The sequence below is a fragment of the Scyliorhinus torazame genome, chromosome 13 (genome assembly GCF_047496885.1).
Source record: "Scyliorhinus torazame isolate Kashiwa2021f chromosome 13, sScyTor2.1, whole genome shotgun sequence".
NCBI classification, from domain to species: domain Eukaryota; kingdom Metazoa; phylum Chordata; class Chondrichthyes; order Carcharhiniformes; family Scyliorhinidae; genus Scyliorhinus; species Scyliorhinus torazame.
This window is the reverse complement of record NC_092719.1, coordinates 87,179,456-87,199,448: the sequence shown is the minus strand read 5'-3', so window position 1 is coordinate 87,199,448 and position 19,993 is coordinate 87,179,456. Positions and strand designations below refer to the sequence as shown.

Genomic DNA, 19,993 nt, shown 5'->3' with positions numbered 1-19,993 from the left:
TGGTTTATAATCTGTAAGGGCTCTAATTGGTAGTAAGGAGGACAAGGAGTTAATCTAACTCGTCGGCAGGGAGAGGAATTATCGCAAACTCGGGGAGGAGGAGCTTCGGAACAGGAAGTATAAATAACTCACCTGTGGGGTAAAGGAGACTGGGGAAAAAATCTGAAAAGTGATGTCAGAGTAAAGCTGTGACCTAATTGGGTGGTTGAGAATCTGTTCTAAATTGAAAAACAAGAGTAATTAACTAAGTAGAGGAGTAGTTAGGAGATTAGCATATTTAACATTTAATATTTATCAGAGAGATCTAGGAGCACAGGTCCACAGGTCATTGAAAGGGGCAACACAGGTGGAGAAGGTAGTCAAGAAGGCATACGGCATGCTTGCCTTCATTGGCCGGGGCATTGAGTATAAGAATTGGCAAGTCATGTTGCAGCTGTATAGAACCTTAGTTAGGCCACACTTGGAGTATAGTGTTCAATTCTGGTCGCCACACTACCAGAAGGATGTGGAGGCTTTAGAGAGGGTGCAGAAGAGATTTACCAGAATGTTGCCTGGTATGGAGGGCATTAGCTATGAGGAGTGATTGAATAAACTCGGTTTGTTCTCACTGGAACGAAGGAGGTTGAGGGGAGACCTGATAGAAGTATACACAATTATGAGGGGCATAGACAGAGTGGATAGTCAGAGGCTTTTCCCCAGGGTAGAGGGGTCAATTACTAGGGGGCATAGGTTTAAGGTGAGAGGGGCAAGGTTTAGAGTAGATGTACGAGGCAAGTTTTTTACGCAGAGGGTAGTGGGTGCCTGGAACCCGCTACCGGAGGAGGTAGTGGAAGCAGGGACGATAGGGACATTTAAGGGGCATCTTGACAAATATGTGAATAGGTTGGGAATAGAAGGATACGGACCCAGGAAGTGTAGAAGATTGTAGTTTAGTCGGGCAGCATGGTCGGCACGGGCTTGGAGGGCCGAAGGGCCTGTTCCTGTGCTGTACATTTCTTTGTTCTTTGTTCTTTGTTAAATCTAGCGCAAGGGACTATATAGTTAATTTTAACTTAAATTTAATAAATATTTATAATAATCTTTATTAGTGTCATAAGTAGGCTTATATTAACACTGCAATGAAGTTTACTGTGAAAATCACCCACTCGCCACACTCCGGTGCCTGTTCAGGTACACAGAGGGAGAATTCAGAATGTCCAATTCACCTAACAGTGGGTCTTTTGGGACTTGTGGGAGGATATTGGAGTACCCGGAGGATACCCACGCAGACACTGTGCTATTTATTTTATTTATTTAAAAGTTTTTTAAAAATAAATAAATTTACAGTACCCAATTAATGTTTTCCAATTAAGGGGCAATTTAGCATGACCAAGGTCCTTAGGTCCCAGGTTCGATCCTGGCTCTGGGTCACTGTCTGTGTGGAGTTTGCACATTCTCCCCGTGTTTGCGTGGGTTTTGCCCCCACAACCCAAAGATGTGCAAGGTAGGTGGATTGGCCACGCTAAATTGCCCCTTAATTGGAAAAATGAATTGGGTACTCTAAATTTATATTAAAATAAAGAAATAAAGAAATAAATTGCCCGTTAATTGGAAAAAACTAATTGTATACTCTAAATTTAAAACAAAAAAAAAAGTATACCGCTTTGGATTCTGTTGGGGAGATGACTTATTGGGAGAAAGCAAGAGCATTGGCACCACGGCTGGCTCTGTTGTTCAGCAGGGAGGGTCAAAGCGCAGAAGAGCAATAATCATGGGGGACTCTCTAGTCAAGGGCACAGATAGGAGCTTCTGTGGTGGTGAAAAAGACTCCAGGATAGTGTGTTGCCTCTCTGGTGCCAGGGGCCGGGATGTCAGTGAATGGCTTCAAGGCATCCTGAAGGGAAAGGGGGTAAGGCAGAGGTCATGGTACATGTTGATACCAATGACATAGGTAGAAAGAGGGATGACGTCTTGCATCAAGAATCCAGGGAGTTAGGCAATTGACTAAAGAGCAGGACCTTTCAGTTTGTAATCTCTGGATTACTCCCAGTGCCATGTGCGATGAGTACAGGAATAGGACAATAGCACAGATGAATGCGAGGCTTAAGAGTTGGTGCAGGAGGACTTCCGGTTGTGGCGATGTGCTGAGTGGATGCACATCAGGTGGCTCCTCCCAATCGGACCCAGTATAGTCAATTTATTGGACATTTTGGGTTAAAAAGCCCACCAAAATCCACCAAAAAACAAATGACACAGCAGAAGAATATGCCTGGCAACAGTAAACCGAGGGGACAGCGAGATATCAGGAGCAGCAGCAAAGGAAAGGGGCAGGAACAGAGGACGAGCAGACAGGCGGCCCCACGAGGCGAGGCGGAGACACAGGCGAACCAGGAGGGGGGAAAGATCCGCGAACCGAACAGCAGAGCAGGAGCAGGACTTGATGGCGGCGGCCCCCGTGCACAATGGGACGAATGGAGAAATGTGCTAGAAAAGGAGCTGAACGCCATGAAAGAAGCGATCATGATAGAGCTCCACATGATAATGAAGGAGCTGGGGCGTCATTCTCCGCCGGCGGGAGTCTCCGTTTTGCCGGCGCCCGGGGGTTTCCCGACGGCATGGGGCTGCCCCACAATGGGAAACCCCATTGACCGGCCGGTGTAACGGAGCATCCCGCCGGCGGGTCGGGGCAGAAATGTGGCGGGGCGGGATGGAGAATTTCGCTCCAGATGTCGGAGGCGACAAATACCATGCAGCGCACCATAGAAGGCCTGGGACGGAAGGTGGAGGCAGAGGAAAGAACGATCCTGGATCTGAAGAAAGCTGCTGTGGACCAGAGCGACAGGATTGTAGCTCTGAAAACCGAAGTGAGAAGGTTGGTGGCGGCACAGAGGAGCCTAAAAGGGAAAGTGGAGGACCAGGAAAACAGGTCCAGATGGCAAAACATCCAAATAGTGGGTCTGCCAGAGGGGATCGAGGGCAGAGATGCAACGGACTACATGACCCAAATGCTGGTCAAGCTAGTGGGGAGGGAGGACTTTCCAAACCCCCCAGAAATGGACAGGGCACACAGATCGCTTCGGGCCAAGACCCAAAGCCGGGGAGCAGCCCAGGGCGATTATCGCAAGCTGCACCAGTTGCAAGACCGAGAAAAAATCTTAAGGTGGGCCCGCCAGACAAAATCATGCTCGTGGGAAGCTATTTAACCGGCGAGTCCAGGCATTCGCTGGGTGCAATGCGGTGGTTAAATCATGCTCAATGTCTCTAATGATCCTTCATCAGAACTAGGAAAAGTTAATAATGCAATAGGAATTGAACAAGGGATGGGTAGGTCAAGGACAACGGAAGGTCTGTGTCAAGGTGAAGGACCAGGGAGATTGAATAATGGAATAGTTAGTTCCCCAGGGCCAAAGGGCAAGAAATAAAAGATGTGTCTTAAGGAAGTGTGCTTAAATAAGTTGATCTGCAAAATTATTGAGAAAACAACCCCAGAGAGCGAGTTGGCTGTTTTGCACCTAATTATTACCTTCTGAGTTTCACAGCTTGTAGGAGGTAGTGCCAGAGCTGGCAGATACCATTGGACACGCAGTTCTTTGTCTACAGAATGTACTGCCATGCTCATCTGAGGAGTAAGTTGACCAATGTAACTATCCCTTGGGGATGTTAGAACAAATTCTCCAAAGACACTTGTATATATCTGCAAAATACAAAATTATTAATGTCTAGTTGTAAAGACTTAAAATTTTAGGGCAGAATTTTACGGCTCGTCACCTGTGGAATTTTCCATTCCCACCGAAGTCAATAGATCTTTCAACGTTCTCTGCATTTTATAATCCCGCTCCCTCTGCGACATGGCCGCAAAATTCTGCCCTTAATAAAATCTCTGCATAGGTAACAAGTTACAGGTCGCTTAGTTTTTGTTTCAATAATTGGATGTGGGTGCCGCTGGCTAGCCCAACAATTATTGCCCTCGAGAAGGTGTTGGTGAGCTGCTTTCTTGAACTGCTGCAATCAGTGTGGTGTAGGTACACCTACAGTGCTGTTAGGAGGGAGTTCCAGGATTTTGACCCAGCAACAATGAAGGAACGACAATATATTTCTAAGTCAGGATGGTGATTTAAGGTGATTACAGGAGAGTTAAGGAGGAGAACTTGAGAATTGAGGTGGTAGTGTTCCTAAGTATCTGCTGCCCTTGACCTTCTAGGTGGTAGAGGTCACGGGTTTGGAAGATGCCATTGAAGAAGCATTGGTGCGTGTCTGCAGTGTATCTTGTAAATGGTACACACTGCTGCTACTGTGTGTCAGTGCTGAAGGGATTGAAGGATTTTTTTTAAATTTAGAGGACCCAATTTTTTTCCCCCCAATTAATGGGCAATTTAGCATGGCCAATCCACCTAACCTGCACATCTTTGGGTTGTGGGGGGGGAAATCCACGCAGACACAGGGAGAATGTGTAAACTCCACACGGACAGTGACCCAGGGTTGGGATTTGAAGCCGGGTCCTCAGCGCCGCAGTCCCAGTGCTAACCGCTGCGCCACATGCCGCCCCGGGATTGAATGTTTAAGGTAGCGGATGAGTTGCCAGTCAAGTGACAATCCCCTAGTCGCTAAATTCCGGCGCCTGTTTGGGTACACTGAGGGAGAATTCAGAATGTCCAAATTACCTAAGAGATCGTCTTTTGGGACTTGTGGGAGGAAACCGGAGCACCCGGAGGAAACCCAGGCAGGCACAGGGAGAACGTACAGACTCTGCACAGACTGACCCAAGCCGAGAATCAAACCTGTGAAGCAACAGTGTGTTGCAATTTGTAAAACACTTCAACCAAGTCTTCATTTTGCAGACTGCAAATATGGGCATTTTAATTTCTTATTTCCAAATGTCTGCAATGCAAATCACTCAGAGACATTTAATTTTGTCACCAGCTCTGAGATCTGAATGCCAATTCTATTCCGGACTCTATGAAAGTAAGGTTAGGCTAAGTGAGGATTACTTATTAAAGAAAAGATTATACTCAGGCTCCAGCTTGGGTGTATTCTTTAAGGTTTTAACTCAAGTGTTCAAATAAGTTATTTGAAGCATTTCAAATCAGGACATGTAAAGTTACTCTGGAAATATTTAATCTGTAGCTGAGAGAATAAGCTAAATTGTACAAGAGCAGAGGAAGTAACTAGTCTGATGGGCCGAGTGGCCTTTCATAAATTGTGGCTGTCACAACAGCAAATAGATATGATGAACTAAACCAGAATTAAATATCACAGAAAGTGCTAATTGACCATTAATACATTATTGGTTTAGTATTGATACTTGATATAATCTTTTGTTTGCCATTCAGGAGTTGTTGAAAAAGTTATCATAAAATACTACAAACGTAAACTTACTTCAGGATGGAAATCCGGAAATCTAAAACTGCCATCAAACATTTCATATAGGATTCCAGGAATTAGATCTGCGCTGCAATTAACTTTATATGAAGGTAGGTAGGTCTTTAGAAATATATGCATTAATGCCAGCCGTAGGCACATGCTTGTGTTAAATACAGGTGTACGAACTCCATCTTCAACGTCATTTATAGCACACTTCATGAAATCTATATCAACTAGAACAAAAATATTTAAGGATTCAATTTTAAAATAAAAACATAAAATATCTCAAATATTCATAACCAAAGATCCTTTGCTCCACAATAATAAGCTTGCAGTACACTCGTGACTGGTGTCAATTTCTATACTTTTGGAATTCTAATAAGTAATTGCATTCCCCTGTTTGTGATCCACAATACAAACTGAATTTTATACTCACCAGCCTCTTTGAACCAACAGTGTAAACTAATAGGGGAGAACATCAAAATATATGTAAAATATAGGGAGCCACATGATGCAACAATTAGTACACTACACATTCACATTGCTAGTATAACACTTGTGTCTGGTCTTGAACCTGCAAGGTCCCATTTCCAGGGCCAACATTGATTGCCCATCCCGAATTGCCTTTGAGACAGTGGCGGTGACTTGCCTTTTTAAACTGCTACCGTCTATTTAGTGTAGAGACATTCACAGTGCTGTTAGGAAGTGAGTTGCAGGTTTTGACCCAGCAACAATGAAAGAACAGCAAAATATTTCCAAGTTAGGACAGTTTGTGCCTTGGAGGTGGTGGAGTTCCTATCAGCCTGCTGCCCATCCAACTAAGTGGTGATAGTTGTGATTTATCAAAGGAGCTTGACTTCTCAATGTTAAGGAGAGTTAGTTAGACTGGGGAGGGAAGGTGAACAATAAGTGGTTGTGGTATAATAATAACATAAGTAAACTAAGGGATGAGGACTTGCAAGCCGAGTACAGGAAGTTAGGAGATAAACTAAAATGCAGGACCTCAAATACAGTAATCTCAGAATTATTCCCAGTTCCAAGCACTAGATAGAGCAGGAATAAGAGGACAGATCAGATGAATGTGTGGCTGGTGTAGCCGGGAGGGATTCAAATTCTTGAGGCATTGGGACCAGTTCTGGGCAAGATGGGACCTAGAAAAACCAGACGGGTTGCATCCAGGCGGAGCTGGGACCAATGTCCTTGCGGTGGATTTTGCTAGTTCTGTTGGGGAGTATTTAAAATAGTGTGCCATGGGAATAGGGTCCCAGGAGTAGGATCAGATAGGTCAAATTCAGATCAGGAAAATGGAGGTAGAACATTAGCTAGTGGTGTAGAAGATCTAGTGGTAGACTTGGAATTATAAGAGAAGCAAAAGTGTATAGCAAGGGAAAATGGTGCGGTTAAACAGTTTGTACTTCAGCACAAGCAGTATTATAAACAAGGTCAATGAGTTAAGGGCACGGGTAGACACATGGCAGCAGGATGTCATTGCTATAACAAAAACCTGGCTAAAGGAGGGGCAAACATGACAGCCCTGGTTATAAAGTCTTCAGACACAATAGAGTGGGAGATAAAAATGGTTCAGGAATCAATTCCAGTTGTGAGAAGGGATGATATACTAAATGGGTCAACAAACGAGGTTTTGTGGGTTGTGCTTAGAAATAAAAAAGGGGCAGTCACACTACTGGGAATATACTACAGACCCCCGAATAGTGAAAGGGAGATAGAAGATCAAATATGTGGGAATGTTCTGCCTGCAAGAACAAGAGGGCAGGCAATAGTAGTAGGAGACTTTTAACTATCGCAATATGAACTGGGATTCAAACAATATAAGGGGAACTCCAGGAGAAAAATTCATACAGTGTTCCAGGAATTTTTTTTCAACTAATTAGTGACAAACCCAATGAGAGGAGATGCAATTCTAGACCAAGTCTTGGGAAACGAAGAAAGGCATGTGGGTGAAATGACAGTTGGCAACCATATCGGGGATAGTGATCACAATTCAGCTATATATTACCATGGAAAAGGACAGAGATAAACCAGGAGTAAAAATTTTGAACTGGGGGGAGGCTAGTTTTGAAGAAATGACAAGGGACTTGGCTGAGGTGGACTGGTCAGTACTGCTAGAGGATAAACCTGTGGAAAATCAGTGAGAAGCACTCAAATGCGAGATCCTAAATGTACAAAGTAGACATGTCCCCTCCAAAAATAAGAGTGGTACTGCCAAATCTACACCCCCCTCCCAATTGTCTAGAGAAATACAAGAGAAGATCAAACCAAAAAAGAAAGTGTACAATAGGCACAAAGACACTGCAGATAGCCTAGACAAGTATAGGAAGCGCAGAGACAAAGTCAAAAAGGAAATCAAAGAGAGGCCATGATAAAAGATTAGCATTAGCGAGCTGTTTGTATGTGGTGCAGGTGAGGGGCCAGGAGAGGCGATTGGGGGAACTACCGTTCAGAGTGGTAGAGGACAGTTTTAGATACTTGGGTATCCATGTGGCAAGGGATTGGGATAGGCTACACAAATTGAACCTGGCCCAGTTGGTGGACCAGATGAAGGAGGATTTCCGGAGATGGGACATGCTCCCGCTGTCTCTGGTGGGTAGGGTGCAGTCGGTAAAAATGATGGTCCTCCTGAGGTTTCTCTTCGTTTTCCAGTGCCTCCCCATTTTCATCCTGTATTCCTTTTTCAAGCGGATTCATAAGATTATTGCAGGCTTTGTGTGGGGGGCAAGTCCCCACGGGTGAAGAGGGCAATAATGGAACGGAACCGGGGAGACGGTGGGCTGGCGCTGCCGAATTTCAGTAATTACTACTGGGCGGCCAACATAGCCATGGTGAGGCGGTGGCTGGTGGGGGGGGAACCGGCGTGGTGTACATGGAGGCGGCCTCGTGTACGGGCTCAAGTTTAGGGGCACTGGTGACGGCGCCCCTACCGTTCCCGCCGGCGCGTTACTCCACCAGTCCGGTGGTGGTGGCGACCCTGAGGGCAGTGGAGGAGACGTGTGGAGGCAGATGGGGCTTCGGTGTGGTCCCCAATCTGCGATAACCATAGGTTTGCCCCGGGGAGGATGGATGGGGGGTTCCGTATTTGGCAGAGAGCAGGAATAGAGATGGGGGACTTGTTCATAGAAGGAAGCTTATCGAGTATGAGGGCGCTGGAAGAGAAGTTTGCGTTGGCTGGAGGGAATGATCTCCGATATTTACAGGTGCGGGATCTTTTACGGAGGCAGGTGCCAACCTTCCCACTCCTCATGTTAAGGGGGATTCAGGATAGGGGGGTTTCTAGAGGATGGATAGGGGAGGGGAGGGTCTTGGATATATATGAAGAGCTTATGGGGTCGGAGGAGACGCAGACCGAGGAGCTGAAGTTTAAGTGGGAGGAGGAGCTGGGGGGTGAGATGGAAGAGGGTCTGTGGGCGGACGCGCTAGGAAAATGCCACCACAACATGTGCCAGGCTCAGCCTGATCCAGTTTAAGGTTGTTCACTGGGCTCACATGACGGTGGCCCGGATGAGCAGATTCTTTGGGGTGGAGGACAGATGTGCGAACCATGTCCACATGTTTTGGGCATGTCCAAAATTTGAGGGGATTTTGTCAGGAGTTTGCCGACACCATGTCCACGGTATTAAATACGAGGGTGGCAATGAGTCTGGAGGTGGCGATTTTTGGGGTATCACAGGATCCGGGAATCCAGGAGGAGAAAGAGACAGATGTTCTGACCTTTGCTTCCCTGGTAGCCCGGAGGCGTATATTGCTGGCATGGAGGGACTCAAAGCACCCGAAATCGGAGACCTGGCTTTCAGACATGGCAAGCTTCCTGTGTCTGGAAAAAAATTAAGCTCGCCATGAGAGGGTCTCTGTTAGAGTTCGCCCGGAGGTGGGAACCATTCGTCGACTTCCTCGCGGAAAATTAAACGTCGGCAGAAGGGGGGGGAGGGGGGTTAGGTTAGTGTAGCGTAGGGGGGTAAGTAATGGCAGGTCCTGCGGGAGAGAGTGGCGGAATTTGCACTATGTATATATTTTTTCTTTTCTTGTTATTTGTACTGTGGATTTTGTTGCTGTTAAACTGCCAAAAAAAAACCTCAATAAATGTTTATTTAAAAAAAAGATTGACAATAAAGTTAAAGAAAACCCAAAGCTTTTTTACCAATATATTAATGGTAAAAGGCTAGTTAAGGAAAAATGGGACCTTTCAGAGATGAAGAAGAGAACTTGTGTGTAGATGCAGAGGGTGTGCGAAGGGTTTTAATTGAATATTTTGTCTTTGAGTTTACAAAGGAAATGGATCATGCAGATGTCGTCATCCAGGAGGATGATGTCGGATAGGATAATCATAAAGAAAGAGGAAGTACTCGAAGGGTTGGAATCCTTGAAAGTTAATAAGTCGCCAATGAGGCTACTGAAGGAAGTCAGGGAGGAGAGAGCAGATACTCTGAGGATGATTTTCAAATCCTCACTAGAAACAGGGGACATACCAGAGGAGTGGAGAAATGCATTGTTTAAAAAGGGATCAAAGGAAATGCCAAACAATTATAAGCCAGATAGCCTTACGTCAGTAGTGGGCAAATTAGTAAAATCAATCCTGAGAGATAGGATTATCTGTCACACAGAAAGACATGGACTCGTCAGGAATAGTCAGCATGGATTTGTAAAAGGAAAGCCTTCCCTCACAAATTTGATTGAATTCTTTGAGGAAATTACAAGAAGGGTTGATGAAGCTAGTGCAGTGGGTATTGTAAACATGGATTTTGTACACATGGATGTTGTATACATGGATTTTAGCAAGGCATTTGACAAGGTCCCACATGGCAGATTCATCAAAAAATTAAAAGTCCATGGGATACAGGGCAATGTGGTGAATTGGATAAAAAGGTGGCTTAGTAACAGGAAACAAAGAATAAAATAGTTTCTGTTGGAGAATTCTACAACCAGGGGACATCGATTAAAGATAAGTGACAGAAGATGTAGAGGGGATATGAGAAAGACCTTTTTAATGCAGAGGGTAGTGGATGTCTGGAATTTGCTGCCCGTGTTGGCAGTGGATGCATACACCCTAAACTCTTTTGAAAAGTACCTGGATCTGAACCCAAGTGCTGTAAGGTGCAGGAAGGTGGGATTAGAAAGGGCATCTGGGTGTCCTCGAGTTGGCATGGGCAAGATGGGCTGAAAGGCCTCCTTCTGTGCTCTAACTTTTCTGTGGTTCTTTGAATTCTTTGTTGTTGGATTGGTCATTGCCTATGTAAGGAATATTGCTGTAACAAAGGAAGTGGGGTTGGAAGAGGTGGGGAGTATTGGCAAGATATGAATGTAAGTGGCTAAGTCTAGAGCACCTGGGAGTGTTTTCCTTAGTTGATCAAAGAGAGATTTAATAGAGGTGTTCAAAATTATAAATGGTTTTGATAGTGCAGAGGGAAGAAGAATGGCCAGTAACCCGAGGAAACAGATTTAAGACAAAGGAATCAAGACAGTCATGAGGAAAAAATTTAAGCCATGAGTTGTTATGATCTGGAAGTACGGAAAGGTTAGGGTCAAAAGGCAACTCATCCAAAGATGTACAGGTGAGGTGGATTGGTGTTGCTAAATCTCCCCTAAGTGTCCATAGGTTAGGTGGGGGAAGTGGTCCTCGGTAGGGTGCTCTTTCAGAGGGTCGGTGCAGACCAGATGGGCCAAATGGCCTCCTTCTGCACTGTCGGGATTCTATGGAGGTGTATGTTTGAATAGAAAATATTTTGAAGGATTATGAGGAAGGAGCAGGGGAGTGGGGCTAATTAGATAGGAATCTCAAAGATCCACCAGTGGCACAATGGGCAGAAGAGTTTCTTTTAAGTGCATTATGGTTCTTAGAGAATTATATGGAGGGAACTGTTTAAGGAAGATAGGGTGGCAGTCAGTAGACAGGAAAAAGGGCTGGGGAATGAGAGATGGAGACTGAAATCACCAAGGATGAGGAAGTGCTCAGTGGAGAAGATGTAGGAGAAAAGGAGGAAGGAAAGCTGGGTGGGAAACAGAGAGGTAGTAAGAACTCAAACACTATTACAGATGTTTGATTGAGCCAGATGCTGGAAAATATAACTGGGCAGGAAGACTTTGTTCAGGGCGGGATAGTCATCACCCACAAGCCACGTTTCAAAACCAGGTTGTTAATGTAATTATCCACAATGAGGTAAGTATTTATTTTGAGTGAATGGTCTAACTGGAGCAGGCATGTTTGGGAAAAGGAAAAAAGGACCCCAGAAGGGCCAAAGGAAAAAAAGTACAATTAAGGTAGAAACTAGACTACACTACTGTACCCAAAGTAATTGCACTTGTAAGTAATTTCTAATTCTGACATGTATAACCCTTATGTGCAAGGAACATTTTTCAATTAGTGCTAAATAATAAAAAGCTTAGGATTACAAATTCATGGCCAGGAATGGAGTCACTGAGTGAACTTATAACTTAGTGCATTTATGAGCCCTATATTATCAAGAAGGGAACATATTAATTAAATCAGTTTGTGCTACAATTCTCAAGTCGCCGAAGAAGCACACCAAATTAGAAAAAGAACAGCAATTTCCCATGAGATCAGTTGAATTCACAGGGAGCAATTCTCCCATCGGGAGACTAAGTCCCGACGCCGGAGTGAAAACCGGAGTGTTTCACTCCGGCGTCGGAGGCCGTTCCCAGCCCCCTATTCTCCCGCCCCTGGGGGGCTAAGAGCGGCGCCGCCTCATTTACGATCGCCGGGCTTTGGCGCCGCATAAAAGCAGCGCCGCGTAAATGGCGTCACCTGCGCATGTGCAGTTGCCGTCCTCCCCGCGGCCACCCCGCAAGAAGATGTCGGATGGATCTTGCAGGGCAGCGGAGGAAAGGAGGTCCTCCTTCAGAGAGGCCGGCCCGCCGATCGGTGGGCACCGATCGCGGGCCAGACCCCTTTTGAGCCCCCCCCCCCGGTGCAAGAACCCCCCTCGCCCCCCCCACAGGCCGCCCCCCCCAGCCTTCCCGCGCTGTTCCTGCTGGCAGCGACCAGGTGTGGATGGAGCCGGCGGGAACCTGTCGTGTTGGGCAGGCCGCTCGGCCCATGTGGGCCGGAGAATCGCCCCTCGCCCATTACCAACAGCAAGTGACGATTCTCCCTGAGGCCAGCCGTGATGTGCGCCGCGCCGGTTTGGGGGGGGGGCGGGAGAATCGCGTGCGGGCGTGTGGGCGGCATGGCGGACTTGCGCGGCGCCCGGGCGATTCTCCCACTCGGAGTGGGGGGGGAGAATTCCGCCCATAATATGGACTGGATATTTATAGCTTTGCCTTACTGAAATAAAGAAGGTTGAAAATAATCTCATGAGATCTACTAATGAATTAACAATGTGTCCATCTACCTCCATGCATTTGTGCCTCAGAAGGTCCAGTAAAAGGAATGTTGTGGTCCAAATTGTCTGTCCATTCAGTCTCCGCATTTTCAACTGGATTTCGAACTAAAAGGTAAAAAGCAAACACATTAAATGAATCACTAAATTATCAAGTATATTTGAATAGCCACCATTCTTAGAATTTACTTATTATGAAGATTGTAGCCAATTCAACCACTATCCCTTTATCTGTTTGGCACTGGTAAGTAGAACAGAGCAGTGTGAACTTGTAGACATACAAATTGATCTCCAACAAATAAGCTGAAATAGCTCCAAAACAATGTAACAGTTAAAATAATGGGGAAATATTTACGTCAGGTCCTTTGTCATAAAGCATACAGATGTTATCTGTGAGGGTATCCAACTTGAAACACCTGTTGTGCAGATGTATAGTTTTGTTTTTTGTTCAAGGAGACAAATGAAACACCAGTGAGACTAAACAGCCCAGTTGTCATGTAACAATTAGAATCATAGAATTTACAATGCAGAAGGAGGCCATTCAGCCCATCGAGTCTGCACCGGCCCTTGGAAAGAGCACCCCACTTGAATTGAACCCGGGTCTCTGGAGCTGTGAGGCAGCAGTGCTAACCACTGTGCCGCCGTGCCGCCCGTATCTTGTACACCTCGATCAGGTTTCCCCTCAATCTTCTCTGGTCCACAGAAAACAACCCAAGCCTCTCTTCTTAATGGAAATCTTCCATCCCAGGCAACATCCTGGTGAACCTCTACACCCCCTCCCGTGCAATCACATCATTTTGATAATGTGGCGACCAGAATTGCACACAGCACTGGCCTGACCAAAGTTCTGTACAACTCCAACATGACCTCCCTGCTTTTGTAATCTATGATGTGGAGATGCCGGCGTTGGACTGGGGTGAGCACAGTACGAAGTCTTACAACACCAGGTTAAAGTCCAACAGGTTTGTTTCGATGTCACTAGCTTTCGGAGCGCTGCTCCTTCCTCAGGTGAAATGAGGAAGGAGCAGCGCTCCGAAAGCTAGTGACATCGAAACAAACCTGTTGGACTTTAACCTGGTGTTGTAAGACTTCGTACTTTGTAATCTATGCCTCAATTGATAAAGGCAAGTGTCCCATATGGCTTTTTCACCACCCTGTTAACCTACCCTTCTGCCTTCAGAGATCTATGGACAAACACGCCAAGGTCCCTTTGTTCGTCGGAACTTCCCAGTGTCATGCCATTTATCGAATACTTCCTGGTCACATTACTCCTTCCAAAGTGTATCAACTCACACTTATGGGCCGGTTTAGCTCAGTGGGCTAGACAGCTGGTTTGTAATGCAGAACAAGGCCAACAGCATGAGTTCAATTCCCGTACCGGCTTACCCGAACAGGCGCCGGAATGTGGCGACTCGGGGCTTTTCACAGTAATTTCATACTTGTGACAATAAAAGATTATTATTATTAAATTCTATCTCCCACTTTTCTGCCCATTTGACCATCCTGTCTGTCTTCCTGTAACCTAAGACACTCAACCTCACTGTTAACCACCCGGCCAATTTTTGTGTCATCCGCAAACTTACTGATCCTACCCCCACATAGTCAACTATGTTGTTTATATAAATGACAAGCAATAGGGGACCCAACACAGATCCCTGTGATACGCCACTGGTCACTGGCTTCCAGTCACGAAAGCAGCCTTGTGTCTCCTACAGCTAAGTCAGTTTTGAATCCACCTTATCAAATTACCATGTATCCCATGTGCATTTGCCTTCTTTATAAGTCTCCCATGCGGGACAATGTCAAAGGCTTTGCTGAAATCCATGTAAACTACATCAACTGTACTACCCCCATATGTGACCACCTTGTCACATACTCAAAAAATTCAATCAATTTTGTTAGGCATGAGCTCCCTCTAACAAATGGACGCGGGGGCGCTGGGCATGGGAGAAAGAGCAGGGTACAGCGCAGGGGGTACTGTGGACGTAGTGGTGGCAGAGTCTGCGGGCGCAAGGTCTCGGAGGGAGACGGTATCCTGTTGACCATCGGGGTGCTCAACATATGCATAGTGTGGGTTTGAGTGCAGGAGCTGGACCCTCTCTACCAGGGGATCGGTCTTATGGGTCCGAACGTGTTTCCGGAGGAGAACCGGAGCCGGTGTCATCAGCCAGAAGCGAGGCCCCTGAGGTGGTCCCCCTAGGGAAAATAAGCAAGCGGTCATGAGGAGTCTGGTTTGTGGCCGTGCAAAGGAGGGACCTAATAGCATGGAGCGCATCGGGAAGGACTTCCTGCCAGTGGGAAACCGGGATATTCCTGGACCATAGGGTCAGTAGGACAGTCTTCCAGACCGTTGCGTTCTCCCTCTCCGCCTGTCTGTTTCCCCGGGGGTTGTAACTGGTAGTCCTGCTCGAGGCGATGCCTTTACTGAGCAGGTACTGACGCAGTTCGTTGCTCCTCATGAACGACGAGTCCCTGTCGCTGTGGACGTAGTTGGGGAAACCAAACAGGATGAAGACACTGTGCAGGTCTCTGATAACAGTGGGGGTGGTCATATCGGGGCACGAGATGGCAAACAGGAAACGGGAGAACTCATCAATAATATTGAGAAAGTAGGTATTGTGATTATTCGAGGGGCGGGGCCCTTTGAAATCGATACCGAGGCATTCAAAGGGCTGGGACGCCTTCACCAGGTGGGCTTTATCTGGTCGATAGAAGTGCGGTTTACACTTCGCACAAATTTGGCAGTCCCTGGTTACAGCTTTGACCTCCTCGGTGGAGTAAGGCAGGTTGCGGGCCTTGGTATAATGGGCGAGCCGGGTGACCCCTGGGTGGCAGAGGTCGGCGTGGATAGCCCGGTCGGTCCTCTTGCACACTGGCGCATGTGCCGCGGGACGGGGCATCTGGGGACTCGTTGAGCTTCCCAGGACAATACACTATATCCTAATTATAGGTGGAGAGTTCGATTCTCCACCTCAAGATCTTATCGTTCTTGATTTTGCCCCGCTGCGTATTGTTGAACATGAAGTCTACTGATCGTTGGTCGGTGACGAGGGTAAACCTCCTACCAGCGAGGTAGTGCCTCCAGTGCTGCACATCTTCCATGATGGCTTGAGCCTCTTTTTCGACCGAGGAGTGTCGAAGTTCAGAGGCGGTGAGGGTGCGTGAAAAAAACGCAGCCGGTCTGCCTGCTTGATTGAGAGTGGCGGCGAGAGCGGCTTCTGATGCATCGCTCTCCACCTGAAAGGTGACGGACTCGTCCACTGATGCACGATCAGTTGCACAAAGGCTAAAGTTGGGTACAACTGTGGCTTTAATGCAGTCAGATGTGTGGCCTCCTGCTGCAGCTGGCGAAATGGCAGGGCACTGGAGGTCATACATATTTATATAGTTCTCCGTAGGAGGAGCCAGCCGGCAGGAGCTACCGGCGAACCTGTAGTGCAGGTCCTACCTTACATCTCCTATTACAGTGGTTCACCACATTCACCCCCTGTTAAAAATGAGTCCGGCGGGGGTGACGTGAAACTATATACAATTAGTGCAATTATGTACAGTGGTCGGGAAAGAAAAGTCCATGTTGACGGTCCGGAGTCCGTCAAAGGTTCAGCTGGTCCGGTGCTTTGGTGCTTCGGTGGGAGCGGCGTAACGGTGTCAGCGAAGTCGGTGCTGGAGGTGGTGGAGCTGGCACCGATGGCGGTGCTGATGCTGGCCAGTCATCGGGGAACTCCGGGAGCGTGCCAAAGTCCTCTTCGTCCTCTTGTGTGGAAAGGGGGAGGGGGTGGTGGTCTGGTAGGGTCAATATTGGCGGGGCGGTGGGGCGCATTGGTGGGGGGGATGTGTTGGGGTAGAACCTGACGGTGCCAGGTCCTGAGTGAGACAATATCTTGGCGGTCGTCGGGGAACTCAACATAGGCATATTGAGGGTTGGCGTGGAGCAGGTGAACCCTGTCCATCAAGGGGTCTGCCTTGTGGAGTCGGACGTGCCTACGGAGAAGGACCGGTCCTGGAGCAGCGAGCCAAGTCGGGAGCGACACCCCGGATGTGGACTTCCTGGGGAAGGTAAAAACACGTTCATGGGGTGTGTTATTAGTGGCGGTGCACAATAGTGACCGGATGGAGTGCAGAACGCCAGGGAGGACCTCCTGCCAGCAAGAGGCTGGGAGGTTCCTGGGCCGCAGGGCCAGCTGGTCGGCCCTCCAAACCGTCCCATTCTCCCGTTCTACTTGCCCGTTTCCCCGGGGGTTGTAGCTGGTCGTTCTGTTGGAGGCTATACCACTGCTGAGCAGGAACTGACGCAGCTCATCGCTCACGAATGAGTATCCCCTGTCACTGTGGATGTAGGCGGGGAAACCAAACAGAGCTAAGATGGTGCTGAGGGCCTTGATGACGGTGGCAGACGATGGCGAAGGGGAATCTGGAGTACTCATCGACCACACTGAGAATGTCCGTGTTACGGTCAGTGGAGGGGAGGGGCCCTTTGAAATCCACGCTAAGGCGTTAGGGCAGCACGGTAGCCTTGTGGATAGCACAATTGCTTCACAGCTCCAGGGTCCCAGGTTCGATTCTGGCTTGGGTCACTGTCTGTGCGGAGTCTGCACATCCCGTGTGTGCGTGGGTTTCCTCCGGGTGCTCCGGTTTCCTCCCACAGTCTAAAGATGTGCGGGTTAGGTGGATTGGCCATGATAAATTGCCCTTAGTGTCGGGTGGGGTTACTGGGTACGGGGATAGGTTGGAGGCATTGGCTAAAGTAGGGTGCTCTTTCCAAGAGCCAGTGCAGACTCGATGGGCTGAATGGCCTCCTTCTGCACTGTAAATTCTATGATCTATGAAAGGGGCGGGAAGCCTTCACCAGGCGCACATGGTCCGGCCGGTAGAAGTGCGGCTTGCACTCCGCACAGACCTGGCAGTCCCTGGTGACTGTCCTTACTTCCTCGACGGAGTAGGGCAGATTGCGAGCTTTGACCAGATGGTACAATCGAGTGACCCCCCGGGTGACAAAGGCTGTCGTGCAGGGCCCGGAGTTGGTCCACTTGTGTGCTGGCACATGTACCTCGGGAGAGGGCGTCTGGGGGCTCGTTGAGTTTACCGGGGCGATACAAATCTCGTAATTATAGGTGGAGAGCTTGATTCACCACCGCAAGATTTTATCATTTTTGATCTTGCCCCGCTGTGTGTTATTGAACATGAAGGCTACCGACCGTTGGTCCGTAAGGTGAGTGAATCTCTTACCGGCCAGGTAATGCCTCCAATGCTGCACAGCTTCAACGATAGCTTGGGCCTCCTTCTCGACTGATGAGTGTCGAATTTCAGAGGCATGAAGGGTGCGCGGAAAAGAATGCCACGGGTCTGCCTGCCTGGTTTAGAATGGCGGCAAGGGCAACATCTGAAGTGTCGCTTTCTACTTGGAAAGGCAGTGACTCGTCCACTGCACGCATTCCGGCCTTGGCGATGTCTGCTCTGATGCAAGGGGGAATTGGGTGGACTGAATGAGTGGGCGGGTTTGTCCGCATAGTTTGGGACCCACTGAGCGTAGTAGGAAAAGAACCCCAGGCAGCGTTTGAGGACCTTAGGGCAGTGGGGGAGGGGAAGTTCCATGAGGGGGCGCATGCGCTCGGGTTCGGGTCCGAGAAGTCCGTTTCGGACTATATAGCCGAGAATGGCTAACCGGGTTGTGCTGAACACACACTTCTCTTTGTTGTAGGTCAGGTTGAGAAGAGTGGCAGTGCGGAGGAATTTATCAAGGTTGGCATCGTGGTCCTGCTGGTCATGGCCGCAGATGGTGACATTATCTAAGTACGGAAAGGTGGCCCGCAAACCGTACTGGTCGACCATTCGGTCCATCTCTCTTTGGAAGACCGAGACCACATTTGTGACACCGAAAAGGACCCTAAGAAAGTGGTAGAGGCGACCGTCCGCCTCGAAGGCCATGTACGTCCGGTCCGACTTCCGGATGGGGAGCTGGTGGTAGGCGGATTTCAGGTCAATTGTTGAGAAGACCCGGTACTGCGCAATCTGATTGACCATATTAGATATGCATTGGAGGGGGTAAGCGTCGAGCTGCGTGTACCAATTGATGGTCTGGCTATAGTCCACGACCATCCTGTGTTTCTCCCCAGTTTTAACCACTACCACTTGGGCTCTCCAGGGGCTGTTGCTGGCCTCGATAATACCCTGCTTAAGCAGCCGCTGGACTTCGGGCCTGATGAAGGTCTTCTCCTGGGTGCTGTACCGTCTGCTCCTAGTGGCAATGGGCTTGCAATCCACAATTAGATTGGCAAAAAGGGAGGGGGGATCGACCTTGAGGGTCGTGAGGCCGCAAACGGTATTGGGGGGTAAGGGCCCGCCGAATTTGAGGGTGAGGTTGCACTGGAAGTCCAGGCCCAACAGGAGTGCAGCGCAGAAATTAGGAAGGACATAGAGGCGGAAGTTACTGAATTCTACGCCCTGGACCGTGAGGGTGACTGTACAAAAGCCTTGGATCGGGACGGAGTGGGATCCGGAGGCTAGGGAGATCCTTTGATTGGCAGGGTGGACTGCGAGGGAGCAGCGCCTTACCGTATCTGGGTGAACGAAGCTTTCGGTGCTCCCGGAGTCTAGCAGGCACGAGGTCGAGCGGCCACTGATTTTAACCATCGTCGACGCGGTGGCCAGGTTGTGTGGGCGAGATTGGTCCAGCGTCATCAAAGCGAGCTGCGGATAACCATCGGATGCTTCGGTGGCGAGCCTGTGCGGTTCCGATGTCGGGATGTCCTGAGACCCTTTGGGGGAAAAGATGGTGGCGCCCATGGTGCGCACATTGTGGTGTCGGGACAAGATGGCGGCGCCCATGGTGCGCACATGGACCCGGGAGGAGAAGATGGCGGCTCCCATTGTGCGTCTGGCGTGGGGGAGGGGGCGATAGCGGGCACGATCGCAGCCACTGCGCGGGCCTGGCACGCAGCCGCGAAGTGGCCCTTTTTACTGCAGGCTTTACAAACAACAGTGCGGGCCGAGCAGTGTTGGCGGGGGTGCTTCTGCTGACCGCAGAAGTAGCAGCGGGGACCCTCGGGGTGCGCGGATCGGCGTGCGGCGCAGGCATATTGCAAAGGCAGGGCCCCGGCTGAGGAGGTCGTCGGCGGGATCCAGGAGGGGTAGGAAGTAGAAGGGTGGGCAGCACGCCGGGAGAGGTACGATTGTACGTTACGGGATGCGACCGTCATGGAGAGCGCCAAGGTTTTTGTCTCTGCCAATTCGAGCGTGGCCCCTTCCAGCAATCGTTCTCGGATGCGGTCTGACGCAATCCCCGTCACAAAAGCATCGCGCATGAG

The 19,993-nt window shown here is 48.7% G+C and overlaps 1 protein-coding gene across 2 annotated transcripts in view; it reads right to left on the bottom strand.

Annotated features, from left to right (window-relative positions):
* LOC140388177 (cilia- and flagella-associated protein 54-like) overlaps positions 1–19,993 on the bottom strand; it is a 948,449-nt gene that overhangs the window by 42,776 nt on the left and 885,680 nt on the right. For both annotated transcript variants that reach the window (XM_072471937.1, XM_072471938.1), the window contains 3 exons: positions 12,702–12,797; positions 5,356–5,573; positions 3,503–3,673 (listed from right to left, as the gene is read on the bottom strand). In XM_072471937.1, coding sequence (XP_072328038.1) covers positions 3,503–3,673; positions 5,356–5,573; positions 12,702–12,797 — 485 coding nt within the window. The remainder of the gene's footprint in view (positions 1–3,502; positions 3,674–5,355; positions 5,574–12,701; positions 12,798–19,993) is intronic.